Source organism: Sinocyclocheilus grahami, unplaced genomic scaffold, assembly GCF_001515645.1.
Source record: "Sinocyclocheilus grahami isolate Dianchi unplaced genomic scaffold, SAMN03320097.WGS_v1.1 scaffold189.1, whole genome shotgun sequence".
Classification (NCBI taxonomy): domain Eukaryota; kingdom Metazoa; phylum Chordata; class Actinopteri; order Cypriniformes; family Cyprinidae; genus Sinocyclocheilus; species Sinocyclocheilus grahami.
In genome coordinates this window covers 959225-975555 of record NW_015505368.1, presented here as the reverse complement: position 1 = coordinate 975555, position 16331 = coordinate 959225, and the positions used below count along the sequence as shown (strand labels likewise).

The 16331-nt window shown below is 35.1% G+C and overlaps 1 protein-coding gene across 1 annotated transcript; it reads right to left on the bottom strand.

Annotated features, from left to right (window-relative positions):
• Nucleotides 1-1977: 1977 nt before the first annotated feature.
• On the bottom strand, nucleotides 1978-15455 carry LOC107594700 (trifunctional enzyme subunit alpha, mitochondrial-like). The gene is made up of 20 exons (XM_016284853.1): nucleotides 15325-15455; nucleotides 14477-14520; nucleotides 13873-13943; nucleotides 13657-13790; nucleotides 13409-13547; nucleotides 13061-13180; nucleotides 12863-12965; nucleotides 11378-11500; nucleotides 11088-11206; nucleotides 10938-10994; nucleotides 10562-10671; nucleotides 9306-9440; nucleotides 5073-5244; nucleotides 4903-4989; nucleotides 4689-4829; nucleotides 4531-4599; nucleotides 4198-4393; nucleotides 2984-3098; nucleotides 2688-2833; nucleotides 1978-2587 (listed from the first exon to the last, which is right to left on the bottom strand). The coding sequence occupies exons 1-20, from the start codon at nucleotides 15387-15389 to the stop codon at nucleotides 2442-2444; spliced, it is 2292 nt and encodes a 763-aa protein (XP_016140339.1). The 5' UTR covers nucleotides 15390-15455; the 3' UTR covers nucleotides 1978-2441.
• Nucleotides 15456-16331: the final 876 nt, after the last annotated feature.

Here is a 16331-nt window from a genome sequence, read left to right as displayed (position 1 = left end):
GAATAAATCAATATTTAATGTTGATACAAAAAAAAAATGTCCTTAAAACATTTTCCTTAATTGAAATAAAACTGAAATATGAATGTTTGAACAAGTCGAAGTACAAAAATGACTAAAACTAAAAAAATCTATTAAAGCTAAACAGAAATATATAATGAAAATTAAATAATAATACAAAGGCCAAGCACATTTCGAAATGACTATTAAAATCAAAAATCAAACCTATTTTAAAATATTAAGAAATACTGTAATAGTACATAAATGATACGTAAATAACACTGGTCCATAAATGTATTTATTTCAAATATCAGTGCAATAAGTAGTGATGGCGAAGTGAAGCGTTCTGAACCAGTGAGTATTAGGCTTATCATTATTGCTGATCACTGTTGTTCTGCTATGATATTGTAATATTTACTATTATATAATCAGAGGAGTATAGAAAAGTTTATGAAAGTGTCACTCCACAATACAATAGCAAAATATTTAAATATAACAGTTTTTATGTTACATTAATCAGTATTTAGCACACCTTCCTAAGGAAAGGATATGGACCAGAAGACATTGCAATTACTAAATGATATTTAGACCGTCTTAAAGAAGTTCCAGATCTATAGTTGTGCTCTTATTATTTCAGTTATTTTGCCTTTAATGTAAATAAACATGTGCAAACAATATACTTGCTCTTGTGAATTTATTTGGATGTTAAATACATTGTGCCGCTGTCTCTTTAATACCGCGTGGTTTATATACATGTTGCTGCTGACTGGGCTGACATGTTTGACACACACACCAAACAAGAGAAAACTCTTTCTCAAAAATCTCAAACCCCGTTGCACACCGTTTCCAGGAAACATGTCGTTCAACCCGGAAACCGTAGCAAAACGTTGCGCACCGGTTTGAGCTTGAACTTGCCCCTGGTTCTATAACTGATTTTTTTGTTTTATTATATTTTATATAAATAATGTTTATTGTCAAAGTAATTTATTTGTGTCGGTGTACTGGCACTAAAATAAGTAAAATAAATAAAACATAAATTCATAAATTAAATCTATGATCTGTTTATTTTAACTCTTGCCTTCCTTAGACTGATACTTCATGGCCAAAGTCCATTTTTGAGCTCAATATATAAATTACGATTACAAATAAAATAAAAAAAACAATGCTAACACATTATAATGTAATATAATGTAAAGGAAACGGCGCTGAGGTTCGCTTCGTTTGAACCAGGTTCTGAAGCAGTCACGTGGTTTCCAGGCGAGCGAAGCTTCGGACGTCATAGATCACGTGCTTTTCTCAAACCGAATCAAGCTCCAGTGCTTCAATGTGAAAGCTGTTGCTTTTTTGATACAAGCTTCGAAGCTTCGGTGTTGAACGGAACATCTCTAGCAATAAGTGGAATAATGTAGTCAGCTGGTGTTTGTCACAAAAGAAACTCCAACGTTGATTTCTTCATTTAATTAGCAAATTACACTGGATCAGGTGTATATTTCATTTATTTATTTATGTTACTGAGCCACCGAGCGCCCCGTTGGAGATCTTTATAAGAAAAAGCCAATATCAATAACATTGACCTTTCCACTCCATTTAGTTTATTGAATGCACTTCAGCAGGTCTGTAGAAAAGCCAAGGACATATTATGCTACATTAATGATCTAAATGAAATGTTCTCATACTGTTTAGTGCTGTAGTATTCAAGTTACTATAAAGATGCTGTACAGCTATAGTTCATTTAAATTTGAATATGCATCCTGTTTTTAATAATTGAATCAAGTTTGTCATTATAAAATGTAATGTATGTTTCATAGACATTTTCAGTACAGTAGGTAGTTAACAGATTATCACCCTGTTTGAAATATATCATAACAGCTCTGCATGTCTACAGCATGCTTATAACATCAGGAAGAGAAGTTAACATGACCTAAATTGTCCCATCTGTAAAAACCACATGGAATTAATAAAAACACCATAATCACAGAAGACCTGAGCATTTCATTTAATTCACCGACATTCATTTTTTATGAGCATCAAAGCTCACTGAAATTAAAAGAGTTATTTTACAGACAAGTGCTTTTGGACTATATCCTAGAAAACATGAGGAAGAGCAGTAGGCCTGATGCCTCTGCCTGTACAGTTTGTACACAATCATTAGAAAACAATTTCACCTTCAGAGTTCATTAATATACAAAAACAACTCAAAAACAAATTCATTTAATTCAGTAAAAGGCTATCGCTTGGCCAAAGTCTACCTGAATATTAGTCATGCACATGGCATCTTACGGGAAAAGTGATGTTTCATATTGTAATGTATTATGTCCGTTTTAAGGAACAAAAAGGTCCTTCACATTCTGTATTCTCGCTTTAAGTGCACAATCGCGATTGCTTGTTTTTCACGTAAATCTCTGAAACTTCAAAGAAGTAGTAATGGCACATGACGGCTAAAGTCACTTGTGAAATTTCTTGCTCGGATCCTTGGCGTGATCGAGCAGCAGCTGACAAGGCGTAAACTGGTTCCCAAAGACCTCCTCAAACTTTCTCATCTTCTCCACAAGTTTGTCTGCACCAAAGCCGTCCACAAACCTGAAGGGTCCTGCAATTAGATAATTATCATAATGATGGGAATGAATGCACGTTATCCTTTAAAATGTCTTTTGCTTAAATCAAAGTCAATCTAGACTTTGGACTCTCACCTCCAAGGCAGGGTGGAAAGCCAAGACCGAACACGGCCCCAATGTCACCCTCCACTGGATTGGCAAGGATTCCCTCTTGCAAACACAGAACAGCCTCATTCACAAAACGGGACACCAACCTGTACTGAATATCTGAATCTGAAGATCTGGGTGGAGAGACAGAAAGCAGCAGGGATGCTTTTTTTTCCTTCTTGGATGAAAAATGATGAATTACCCTACTACAGAACAATAGCACTGCATCTGTCCTGATAAAATGTTACTTTAGGAACTGAAACTAAAGAGTCTGAACAACTTACATAGCAGCGTTTGGCGTCAGCTTGTATGATTCCAAAATCTCCAGAGCTTCTGTGTTCACATCCCTGCGTTTAAGTCCAGGCTGGTAGATGTAGCAGCCCTTACCTGATTTACGGCCTAATTGCGAATTGAGAAGAAATATTTATGACAAATTATACCGAACATGTTAAGGTCACTAAAGGTCGCTAAAGATTAAGCCTTAAAGGGATAGTTCACCCAAAAATGAAAATTCTGTCATTAATTACATGTGACATCAGTGGTTCAACCGTAATTTACGAAGCTACGAGAATACTTTTTGTGCGCAAAGAAAACAAAAGGAACGACTTTATTCAACAATTCGTCTCCTCCGCGTCACCCTGTAGCGCCATTTTGAAGAGTATCACATACATAAACAACGTATGCTGTTCTGTGTCAGCAGCACCGTACGCAGATACACGGTTTACGCTTTGATCTGAACGTAAACAAACGTATCCACGTACATGCATTGTTTTTGTATGTGATACTTTCCAAAATGGCGGTATAGGGTAACGCAGATGAGACAAATTGTTGAATAAAGTCGTTATTTTTGTTTTCTTTGCGCACAAAAATTATTCTCGTAGCTTCATAAAATTACTGTTGAACCACGGATGTCACATGGATTATTTTAACAATCTCCTTCTACGTTTCTGAGCCTTGATCGTGTTAGGATCCTTGCTGTCTATGGGAGGGTCAGAGAGCTCTCGGAATTCATCAAAAATATCTTAATTTGTGTTCCGAAGATGAACGAAGGTCTCACGGGTTTGGAACGACATGAGGGTGAGTAATTAATGACAGAATTTTCATTTTTGGGCGTACAAATGAGTATCCCTTTAAATGAGTATTTAACTGCTGACAAAATAGACAAATGAACACTACCAAAATAAAACAAATACATATGAAAACTTATGATAAATTAACTGTATTGAACAAATAGTTTTTACATTTTCTAATTTATATTCAAGTATTTAATTTTATTACTTTCACAGATATTATTATTATTTTATTATGATTTAATATCATTATTTTCCAGTAATTACAACTTACATTTTTCAAATGTTATTTTATGCTTGTGCCTTTAAAAATGGATCTTTGGAGATTGATCCATGCGTTCGCACACTCTATTTTGAAGGTTGAGCTGTATGCAAACACGTTCACATCAAAACTGAAGTATACTTTGTCCTTAAGCTAAAGAATGTACCTTTAAATCCTTTGTCCACCATGCTCTTCAAAAACTCGACATTTCCCCCTCCAAATCTGGAGCCGAAGGCCTTGCCGAGGTCTTCAGCCACATGAGCTGCCACATCAATGCCCACTTCATCAGCCAGGGTTGCAGCACCAACAGGAAAGCCAAAGCCTGTGGTCAGGGAATCCAGCTTCTTGGGGTTGACACCTTCCTGTATGTAGAAAATACAAAGATCTGCATATTACTAGGCATGATACTATTAAGAGTGTCATCATAGCCTGGTTTTTATATAGAACACTTTTACAGCAGATGGGAATAAATGAATAATTCAGAAGGAAATACACAAACCTGCAATACACGCACTGCCTCAGCCAACATGGGAGCTAAACATCTGGTGGTGTAGAAACCTGGTCCGTCCTGAAGACAGACATTGCAATTTGTTATTCAAAAACATTTTAATGGATTACAGACCCATAAAATGTACATTTTGAAAATCACTCTCTCACCCCAACGACGATAATGACTTTGCCTTGCTTCAGGCCGACCGCCACCGCTGAGGCTGTTGTGTCCTTAGAGGTTTTATCAGTGGTGATGATCTCCAGTAGCTGCATCTTGTCGACTGGAGAAAAGTAGTGCATTCCAATTACCTGAAACAAAACAGTAACATGCTCCAGATCGTCTCTAAACTTCACATGGTGGTCAAGAACTCAAGTTTCTTACCTTTTCAGGTCGCTTGCTGACAGCTGCAATATCTTTGATTGGTAAAGCAGATGTGTTGGTAGCAAATATACAGTGTGGAGGAATCACCTGGAAGGAGGAACATATGGTATCATCAAAGCTTTAGTATTTAGGAGAATTTGAAATCTCAGTCTTGTTAGATATTAACTTACTGCTTCAACTTCTTTTAGGACTTTGTGTTTGATGCTCAGGTCCTCAAAAACAGCTTCAATGACCATGTCAGCTTTATTAAAGCCATTGTAGTCAAGCTGTCCAGTTAGGTTGGAGAGAAAACTGTCCCTTTCGAATGATGTTATACTCTTCTTCTTAGTCTTGTCATTTAGCCTGAAAATAAAATCAAATTAATATACAATTAAACAAATCTAATAAAATATAAAAACAGAATAAAAAAGAAAAAAAATATCAAAGCAGCTTTAACTTAGCTTAAAGGAATAGTTTACACAAAAATGAAAATTCAACCCATAAGTCTTTGATAAACCTTCAAAATAGGAATTAATACATTGTTAATGAAATTTAAGAGATTTGTCCCTCCACTGAAAGTCCAGGAAACCAAAACGGGTCATAAAGGTGTCATAAAACATCCATATGAATCGAGCATTCTAATCCAAGTTTTGTGAAAAGATACAATCACTTTATATCATGAACAGATTTAATTTAGGCTTTAATTCACATAAAAACCATATTATTGTTTTTTTACACAGATTTCAAGAAAAATTTGTTAATTTTGCTTCAAAGATTAACTGAAGACATACATGTTTGGAACAACATGACAATTTATATTTCTGGTTGAATTTCTCCTTTAAAGGTTTGATCTAGTTCATTTTTTAATTCATTAGTTCAGTATACTTCAAGGGATAGTTCACCCAAAAATGTTACCCACTGTCATTAATTACTCACCCTCATGTCGTCCCAAGCCCGTAAGACCTTCATTCATCTTCGGAACACAAATTAAGATACTTTTGATGAAATCTGAGAGCTTTCTGATAACCGGCACGTTCAAGTCCCAGAAACGTAGCACGAACATCGTTAAGTAGTCCATGTGACATCAGTGGTTCCCTAACCTCAATGTTATGAAGCTACGCAAATACTTTTTGTGCGCAAAGAAAACAAAATTAACAACTTTATTCAACAATTTCTTCTCTTCCGTGTCAGTCTTCGCTGCATGTTCATGAGAGCACCACGGTATGCATGTGATGTTGCTGACGCAGGAGCCAGCATTGTGGCGTAGAACCTGAATGCGCTGCGGCTTGTTTACAAGCAGAGGACTTTTTGCGCACGAAAAGTATTTTCATAGCTTCATAACATTACAGCTGTCACATGGACCATTTTAACAATAATGTCTTTACTACCTTTCTGGGCCTTGAATGTTTCAGTTGCGTTACTGTCTATGGAGGGTCAGAAAGCTCTCGGAATTCATCAAAAATAACTTAATTTGTGTTCTGAAGATGAACAAAGTTCTTACGGGTTTGGAACAACATGAGAGTGAGTAATTAATGACAGAACTTTCATTTTTGGGTGAACTATCCCTTTAATATTCACCCTTTATAGACTTGCTGCTCTCCACGACTGAGTCCCTCCAGTGTAGTGTCCTTAAGAATGGTGTGAATGCCTTTATCTACAGACACTTGAGCAATGCCAGCACCCATCAGCCCTGCTCCCATGATAGCAAGTGTTCTACAAACAGAAAATCAAGAAAGATTCATTACTATTTTACAAGCAATAAAGATAAATCATTAAAGCCGCAATCGGTAAGTTTTGCTTCTTTGTCGCCATCTCTGTTTGAAAGCTGCAATTGCAATTATTTGCAGAATTATTTTCTTTATGTGGGTTGTGCGTGAATCTAATGTTTTGATGTGTGGCTGTCAGTCACCGCACTGGTGTTGATCCTGTTCTTCGGAATCACAGATTCTAGCCTACATCTTGGAATACAGTATATGACCCAAATAAGAATTTTCACTGGATATTGTCATCTGAACAAGTAACTAAAAAGTCTGTCACTTTTGTTCTGACCAAAAGTTACAAAGCATTACAATAAATCGTGCTACCAATGTTGATTTAAATCTAACGATCGGTGAGCTCATATCACATCAAACTGTGCAAATTATTGTTATACTTTGTTCTCAAATTGTTAATGTTAACAACATCAGTATTGCGTGACTATGTGTATGTGGTGTGTATTAGCGTTACAATTTCTGTACAGTCTAATCTCTAATTGTCATATCATTCCGATTTCAAATTGAAATAGTTTTAACCCAAAAAGCAAATTGTTCTCTTTAAAATACATAACTTGTGTGATCCCATGTAGGTTATCTGTAATCAGATGCACATGTAAAACTCGAATATAATCTAATTTCAGTCACTTACATGTGTTTCATAAACACATAATCCTTTCTGGATTAAAATCCGCCATCAAAATGATACATTTAATTATTCCAGCTGCTGTGAGAAAAGGCTGTAAACGATCTGCCACCTGCAGCATCCTCATGTGATATAGCCTACTAGCCGGGATTACTTCTTTATGTTTACAGTGACGAATTTCCCACGAAAACCTACCAGTACCACTCAAATTAGAAAACATTATTATAAGCTTACTGTTGTGAACTGGGCTAAGGTAAGGAGATAGTTTGGAACACTGGCTGGTTATGTACTTGCTCAAAAACTGATTTTGGATCATTTTTAACCAAAAAGAGTTACGGACTGCAGTCTCATCGCTTCATAACGTTACGGTTGAACCACTGATGGCAGATGGACTATTCTGACGATGTCTTTCATACTTTTCTGGACCTTGGCAGTGTAATTTACTTGACAGTCAATGGGACAGTCACAAGCCTCTCGGTTTTCATCCAAAATATCTTAAATTGTGTTCCAAAGACGAACAAAGCTTTTACGGGTTTGGAACGACATGGTGGTAAGTGATTAATGACAACATTTTCATTTTGGGGTGGAGTATCCCTTTAATACTCACCCTTTATAGACTTGCTGCTCTCCACGACTGAGTCCCTCCAGTGTAGTGTCCTTAAGAATGGTGTGAATGCCTTTATCTACAGACACTTGAGCAATGCCAGCACCCATCAGCCCTGCTCCCATGATAGCAAGTGTTCTACAAACAGAAAATCAAGAAAGATTCATTACTATTTTACAAGCAATAAAGATAAATCATTAAAGCCGCAATCGGTAAGTTTTGCTTCTTTGTCGCCATCTCTGTTTGAAAGCTGCAATTGCAATTATTTGCAGAATTATTTTCTTTATGTGGGTTGTGCGTGAATCTAATGTTTTGATGTGTGGCTGTCAGTCACCGCACTGGTGTTGATCCTGTTCTTCGGAATCACAGATTCTAGCCTACATCTTGGAATACAGTATATGACCCAAATAAGAATTTTCACTGGATATTGTCATCTGAACAAGTAACTAAAAAGTCTGTCACTTTTGTTCTGACCAAAAGTTACAAAGCATTAAAAGATACAATCACTTTATATCATGAACAGATTTAATTTAGGCTTTAATTCACATAAAAACCATATTATTGTTTTTTTGTTTTTTTACACAGATTTCAAGAAAAATTTGTTAATTTTGCTTCAAAGATTAACTGAAGACATACATGTTTGGAACAACATGACAATTTATATTTCTGGTTGAATTTCTCCTTTAAAGGTTTGATCTAGTTCATTTTTTAATTCATTAGTTCAGTATACTTCAAGGGATAGTTCACCCAAAAATGTTACCCACTGTCATTAATTACTCACCCTCATGTCGTCCCAAGCCCGTAAGACCTTCATTCATCTTCGGAACACAAATTAAGATACTTTTGATGAAATCTGAGAGCTTTCTGATAACCGGCACGTTCAAGTCCCAGAAACGTAGCACGAACATCGTTAAGTAGTCCATGTGACATCAGTGGTTCCCTAACCTCAATGTTATGAAGCTACGCAAATACTTTTTGTGCGCAAAGAAAACAAAATTAACAACTTTATTCAACAATTTCTTCTCTTCCGTGTCAGTCTTCGCTGCATGTTCATGAGAGCACCACGGTATGCATGTGATGTTGCTGACGCAGGAGCCAGCATTGTGGCGTAGAACCTGAATGCGCTGCGGCTTGTTTACAAGCAGAGGACTTTTTGCGCACGAAAAGTATTTTCATAGCTTCATAACATTACAGCTGTCACATGGACCATTTTAACAATAATGTCTTTACTACCTTTCTGGGCCTTGAATGTTTCAGTTGCGTTACTGTCTATGGAGGGTCAGAAAGCTCTCGGAATTCATCAAAAATAACTTAATTTGTGTTCTGAAGATGAACAAAGTTCTTACGGGTTTGGAACAACATGAGAGTGAGTAATTAATGACAGAACTTTCATTTTTGGGTGAACTATCCCTTTAATATTCACCCTTTATAGACTTGCTGCTCTCCACGACTGAGTCCCTCCAGTGTAGTGTCCTTAAGAATGGTGTGAATGCCTTTATCTACAGACACTTGAGCAATGCCAGCACCCATCAGCCCTGCTCCCATGATAGCAAGTGTTCTACAAACAGAAAATCAAGAAAGATTCATTACTATTTTACAAGCAATAAAGATAAATCATTAAAGCCGCAATCGGTAAGTTTTGCTTCTTTGTCGCCATCTCTGTTTGAAAGCTGCAATTGCAATTATTTGCAGAATTATTTTCTTTATGTGGGTTGTGCGTGAATCTAATGTTTTGATGTGTGGCTGTCAGTCACCGCACTGGTGTTGATCCTGTTCTTCGGAATCACAGATTCTAGCCTACATCTTGGAATACAGTATATGACCCAAATAAGAATTTTCACTGGATATTGTCATCTGAACAAGTAACTAAAAAGTCTGTCACTTTTGTTCTGACCAAAAGTTACAAAGCATTACAATAAATCGTGCTACCAATGTTGATTTAAATCTAACGATCGGTGAGCTCATATCACATCAAACTGTGCAAATTATTGTTATACTTTGTTCTCAAATTGTTAATGTTAACAACATCAGTATTGCGTGACTATGTGTATGTGGTGTGTATTAGCGTTACAATTTCTGTACAGTCTAATCTCTAATTGTCATATCATTCCGATTTCAAATTGAAATAGTTTTAACCCAAAAAGCAAATTGTTCTCTTTAAAATACATAACTTGTGTGATCCCATGTAGGTTATCTGTAATCAGATGCACATGTAAAACTCGAATATAATCTAATTTCAGTCACTTACATGTGTTTCATAAACACATAATCCTTTCTGGATTAAAATCCGCCATCAAAATGATACATTTAATTATTCCAGCTGCTGTGAGAAAAGGCTGTAAACGATCTGCCACCTGCAGCATCCTCATGTGATATAGCCTACTAGCCGGGATTACTTCTTTATGTTTACAGTGACGAATTTCCCACGAAAACCTACCAGTACCACTCAAATTAGAAAACATTATTATAAGCTTACTGTTGTGAACTGGGCTAAGGTAAGGAGATAGTTTTGAACACTGGCTGGTTATGTACTTGCTCAAAAACTGATTTTGGATCATTTTTAACCAAAAAGAGTTACGGACTGCAGCTTTAAGTAGTTGCATTTTAAATTAAGTCATGCAGCAACCGTTAATCTACCTTATAAATTTACACACGATAATAGAGTAAGAATATGCATACTTTACTTCCTTTTCAGGGGTTCCGAATCGATTCTTCTTGCATGTGACCTGACCGTGGTAAAGGCCAATAAGTGCTTTAGACTCAGGGGTCATGGCTAACTTGCCAAAATTCTGAAATGGCGATAAAGAAGGCATATTAAATTTTAATACTATACATTGTCTTTCATTTTAACCACAGCCTGCATTAACCCAATATTGTCATTAAACGAAAACCGACAGATAAGTCAGCATGCTTTCAGTTGCAAAGTTCAAAATCCTCCTGAAAAATACACCTGGTCAGAAATGCGGGTGAGGTTTTGAGGGGGAAAAAAAGCAAGAGATGTGTAGTCAAGTGCAATAATTTATGGGATATTGTTCATTGAACACTTTCACAGCACCTGTGACTCAGCCAGGTAACCCGCAGTCGGACCCTGTTCTAGACCAGCCTTCACACACTGAAAGAGAAAACAAGCACAAAATACATTTCTATTTCTACCATGATTTATGATAACATATCACCATTGAGCACAGAATAACAAATATCATACTTCAATTATTTTCAGTGGGGCAGGGTACAGACCCTTGGTCTGTTTCATGACTTTCTTCTGAACTGTATTGTAGATCTGCTGTCTCACAAATGGGTAACTCATGACGTAGTCTTGAATTTCTGCAAGGAAATAATTAGATATATGAATTATGGTGTTTAAAGGCAATAGTCTTAATCTTGCAAAAGATTAACAGTTTTAATCTTAACTATGCAAAAACCTAATTAAATTGTTGTTTTAAAATTATTTTAGACACATAACTGACAACTAATTTGACTATTGCAAACACTTACTCTGCATCAAGCCCTTTTCTTTGGTAAGTGGGATTTGCTTCTTAGCAAGCCCTCTGGCAGCCTCCACACCTACTTCCTCCAAGTATTCAATGGTCCTCTCCTCTGGACTCTTCAATCCAGGCCCTGTTTTTTTTTATAAATGATTCAATGTTGTTTTTATAAATGAATACTTTCATTCAGCAAGGATGTAATAAATAGATCAAAAGTGACAGGCAAGACTTTAATGCTTATCCAAAAACATATATTTCAAATAAATACTGTTCTTTTGATCTTTCTATTTATTAAAAAATATATATTATGGTTGCCAAAAATATTTTAATATATAATATCAATATATATAAAAAATATATTAAGTACATAACCATCTTCAACATTGAAAATAAGAAATGTTTATTGAGCACTAAAATGTGACCCTGGATCACAAAACCAGTCTCAAGTCGCTTGGGTATATTTGTAGCAATAGCCAAAAAACATTGTATGGGTCAAAATTATAGATTTTTATTTTATGCCAAAAATCATTAGGATATTAAGTAAATATCATGTTAAAACTTAATTTTTGATTAGTAATGTGCATTGCTAAGAACTTCATTTGGAAAACTTTAAAGGCGATTTTCTCAATATTTAGATTTTTTTGCACCCTCAGATTCCAGATATTCAAATGGTTGTAGCTCGACCAAATATGGTCCTATCCTAACAAACCACACATCAATGGAAAGCTTATTTATTCTGCTTTTATTCAGATGAAACTTTGACCCTTATGACTGGTTTTGTGGTCCAGGGTCACAAATATATTATGGTTGCCAAAAATATTTTAATATATAATATCAATATATATAAAAAATATATTAAGTACATAACCATCTTCAACATTGAAAATAAGAAATGTTTATTGAGCACTAAAATGTGACCCTGGATCACAAAACCAGTCTCAAGTCGCTTGGGTATATTTGTAGCAATAGCCCAAAAAAACATTGTATGGGTCAAAATTATTAATTTTTCTTTTATGCGAAAAATCATTAGGATATTAAGTAAAGATTATGTTCCATGAAGATATTTTCCTACTGTAAATATATTAAAACTTAATTTTTGATTAGTAATGTGCATTGCTAAGAACTTCATTTGGAAAACTTTAAAGGCGATTTTCTCAATATTTAGATTTTTTTGCACCCTCAGATTCCAGATTTTCAAATAGTTGTAGCTCGACCAAATATGGTCCTATCCTAACAAACCACACATCAATGGAAAGCTTATTTATTCTGCTTTTATTCAGATGAAACTTTGACCCTTATGACTGGTTTTGTGGTCCAGGGTCACAAATCAGAATATTAGAATGATTTCTGAAGGATCATGTGACACTGAAGAAAAAAAAATTAACTACATTCAAACAGAAAAGGTTCATTTAAATTGTAATAATATTTCACAATATTACTGTTTTACATACACAATTGCAAAGTTTATTACTGTATTAATTAGAAATCGTTTTACCGAGAGTATCCACCAGCTGGTGAACCAGTCCCATTTTCTTGGCTTTATCTGGACGGATGCTCCTTCCTGTTAGCACCATATCAAAGGCACTGGGAAGACCAAGTTGTATAAAACAAATGTGCAAAAACAATCAGACTTCAGTTGTGAAGAATCAATCAAGAGAATCATTACTAAATGTGATGTTGGCATATTATTGACCATTTTGGGCAGTCTCTGTGTTCCTCCAGCTCCAGGCAGAAGGCCGAGCATGACCTCAGGGCAGCCCAGAACCGTCTTCTTACTCTTGGTGGCTATTCTGTACTGACAGGCAATGGCAAACTACAAAGACAAAATATACAATATCAACACTGTATTTTTTCTGTAGAACTAAATGCTATCTCAATTTTAGTGCTGAATTTAGGTTATTTGCTTCTCAGTTATCTAATTTATTGTTTGTATAACTAATAATCGTCAACAAATGATAAAACCATATATAGTACATTTCTAAAAATTAGGTCCAAAATTTGCTCACCATGTGGAAGAAGAAAATGACTACAAATCCAATACCTCTAATCCTCCACCAAGGCATGATCCATTAATGGCAGCGACTATAGGCTTAGGAGACTTCTCAATCTTCTCAAACATCTTCTGGCCCTCTTGAGAAAGGAAAGTGACCTCCTCTGCAGTTTTACAGGCCTGAATCATGCTAAATACACGGTACAGTTAAAAAAACAAAACAGGCAAGATATCAGCACTGTATTTGATGATGATCACAACAATCAGCTAATAAACATATTATGAATCCTGATACTAACTTAAGGTCTGCCCCTGCAATGAAGCTGCCGGGTTTGGATGAGATGAGAACGACGCTCCGGACAGCATTGTTTCCCCAAATCTCATCCATAACTTCTGCCATCTCCCTTTGCATTTGAACAGACAGCGTGTTGACCTAGACACCACAAAACACATTATGACAGATTATAATATCATTTGAATGCATAAATGCATGGTTTTGAGGAGAGAATTATTACCCGTGCACTGGGGTCATTCATACGGACCACAGCTACATCTCCCTTGATCTCATAGTTCACATGTGTACGAGCTGAGGAAACATCGAAAAGACATGAAAATGAAAAACCAATCAATACATGAAATAATTGAGAATATAAAAATACTTTTAAAGGTTTTAATATACATAATATACATATACATACACAGACACACACACATATACACATATATATATATATATATATATATACATTTATAATTTGTATTTATATAATTGTTATACCATTTATACATATTTTCTGTTGTGCATATTTATGTGTGTGTGTATTATATTTGGATCAAATACGAAAAAGCATCAAAACAATAAGACTTTAATACAGCTTTTTTATATTATAAATATATAATATAAATAAATATATAATATTTAGACATTTTATTTTCACAAACATTATCTGACACATTAAGGTAGACACATTTAGAAGCATTTAATATGCTTTCTGTGTATATAAAATCACTTGATGTGGTCCCCAAAATGGGGCATCTCATATTTTATCCATATGTATGTATGTATGTATGTCACACACACTTTAATTTTATTTTATATATAATATATAATGATTTTACCCATCATACAATCAGCAACTCTAAAGGTCCGTCTGGTGACACCTTTATTGGATGAAAAAAAAAAAAAAGTTAATAGAGATGAATATGTGCAGGTAAAATCACGGAAGGGTCACAGAAGTCATAATACCAAATATATAAGACCTCTAACCAGTGAGGGTCAAGCCAGGATAAGTTGAAAGTCAGTGATGATAAGTTACACACAGAAGAATGTAGACCATCCTGTAGTAGAGCACATTACTCCAGTAGTACCTTACAGTCACCAGATGAACTTTAACCAAGTTTCCCCTTAACCTACACTACAACCACAATGATAATGTCAGACACTTCCCAGTGATGATGAAAACATTATGAATTGAATGCAAAGTGTGTCTGTAAACAATTCTGACTTAGTCATAATTTAACAATAATTTTTATATTATGTATTATAGAAACCAACTAGCAGCTCTCTTCCAAACAAACCCGATTACACTAGTTTTCAATGGCAGAGGGAACGACTCCATATTAAACACGTTATATTACATGCATATGCATATTTACACATATGTATTGATTGGTTTTGTCATGCATTAACAGATAATGGCCAGTATTAGCAATCTGAATGGGAACAGTATGCCAGTGCGCTAACTCTACTAGCATTTCGTTGCGTACACCATAATATTATTGCAACGTGCATGAAACTTATAGTCACAAAACATTCATCACTAGACCTCGAGTTAATTAGCAGCTGAGCTAAGCTACCAAGTTACAGTGGAGTATGACTGAGATGACTCTTCAAAGTGGTTTATTTATGCAAGTGTCAAAGCGAAATTCGATAGAGATGTAAAGAAATGTAAGAAAAGATTGTGGATGTAAACAGGGTATATCTTCTGGTTGTGAGTCTGGAGAGGGACCCGAGGGCTCGTACGCCGGCCATGTTTGGAGGTCAGTGTGTGTAATGACAGACAGACAGCAGGCGGAAGACTGCACAAGACTGGAGGAGGAGGAAACATGCGTTTGATTAACGTTACACCACAGCCACAGACCTGCTGCTGATCACGAGCAATCCACCAGCTCTAGAACACTACCTCAGGTCATGAGTTCATGTATAAGATGTGAAAAAAATATTTGTATATTACAAATATATAATATACAAATATATTACAAAAAAATTAATTCATTTGATAGAATTAAATATTTCTGCATAATTATAGGTTACTAATTAAATTAGCTTCTCAAATCATATGGATAAAGCAAGCAAAGGGACATTTATTACTAACACATTTGAAATTCGTGTACATTTTACTTTAAACTTTTTACTCAATAAGTTATGCTGAAAATATAATTTTGCATCACTTTAGGACAAAATACATCAGCAACAGAGGGACCCCCAGTTTATATATCTACATACATATGACTTTGTGCATGTGGTTTATGATCATTTAATGCATGTAGGCAAAGTTTAGTTTAATTAAGATATTAGTTTTTATTCGTATTTTGAATTAATTTTCTGTCATAATTTAATTTTCTGTTACATATTTATGTTTTCATTTCTAATTTTATTTTTGTTTCAGCTTTACTCTTAGTTAGGTAGGTACATCAACTTAAACTAAATGAAAATAAAAATCATAATAAATAAGTTTAGTTTTTGTTATATTTGATTTCAGATAACTTTTATTTTATTTCAAGTTTTTTTTTAATGGATTTAATTTGCTTTAGTCAACTAATAACCCTGATAACTAATAATATCCCCACAATTACTTGAAAGCCTGCAATGTAATGTTCATCCACAAGATGTCAAACACGCAATAAAATAATCTCTGTAAGACACACAGTGCATGGTAGGCCATTAGTACTAACTTTGTAATTTACTCCCCTT

Excerpts from the sequence above, each read along its gene's own strand:
- LOC107594700 (XM_016284853.1), bottom strand. The coding sequence starts at position 15,389 with ATGGCCGGCGTACGAGCCCTCGGGTCCCTCTCCAGACTCACAACCAGA. Across the intron at positions 12,966-13,060 it reads CACAGAGACTGCCCAAAATG|CTTGGTCTTCCCAGTGCCTT; the intron begins GTCAATAATATG and ends TGTTTTATACAA. Across the intron at positions 2,588-2,687 it reads CTTTCCACCCTGCCTTGGAG|GACCCTTCAGGTTTGTGGAC; the intron begins GTGAGAGTCCAA and ends ATCTAATTGCAG.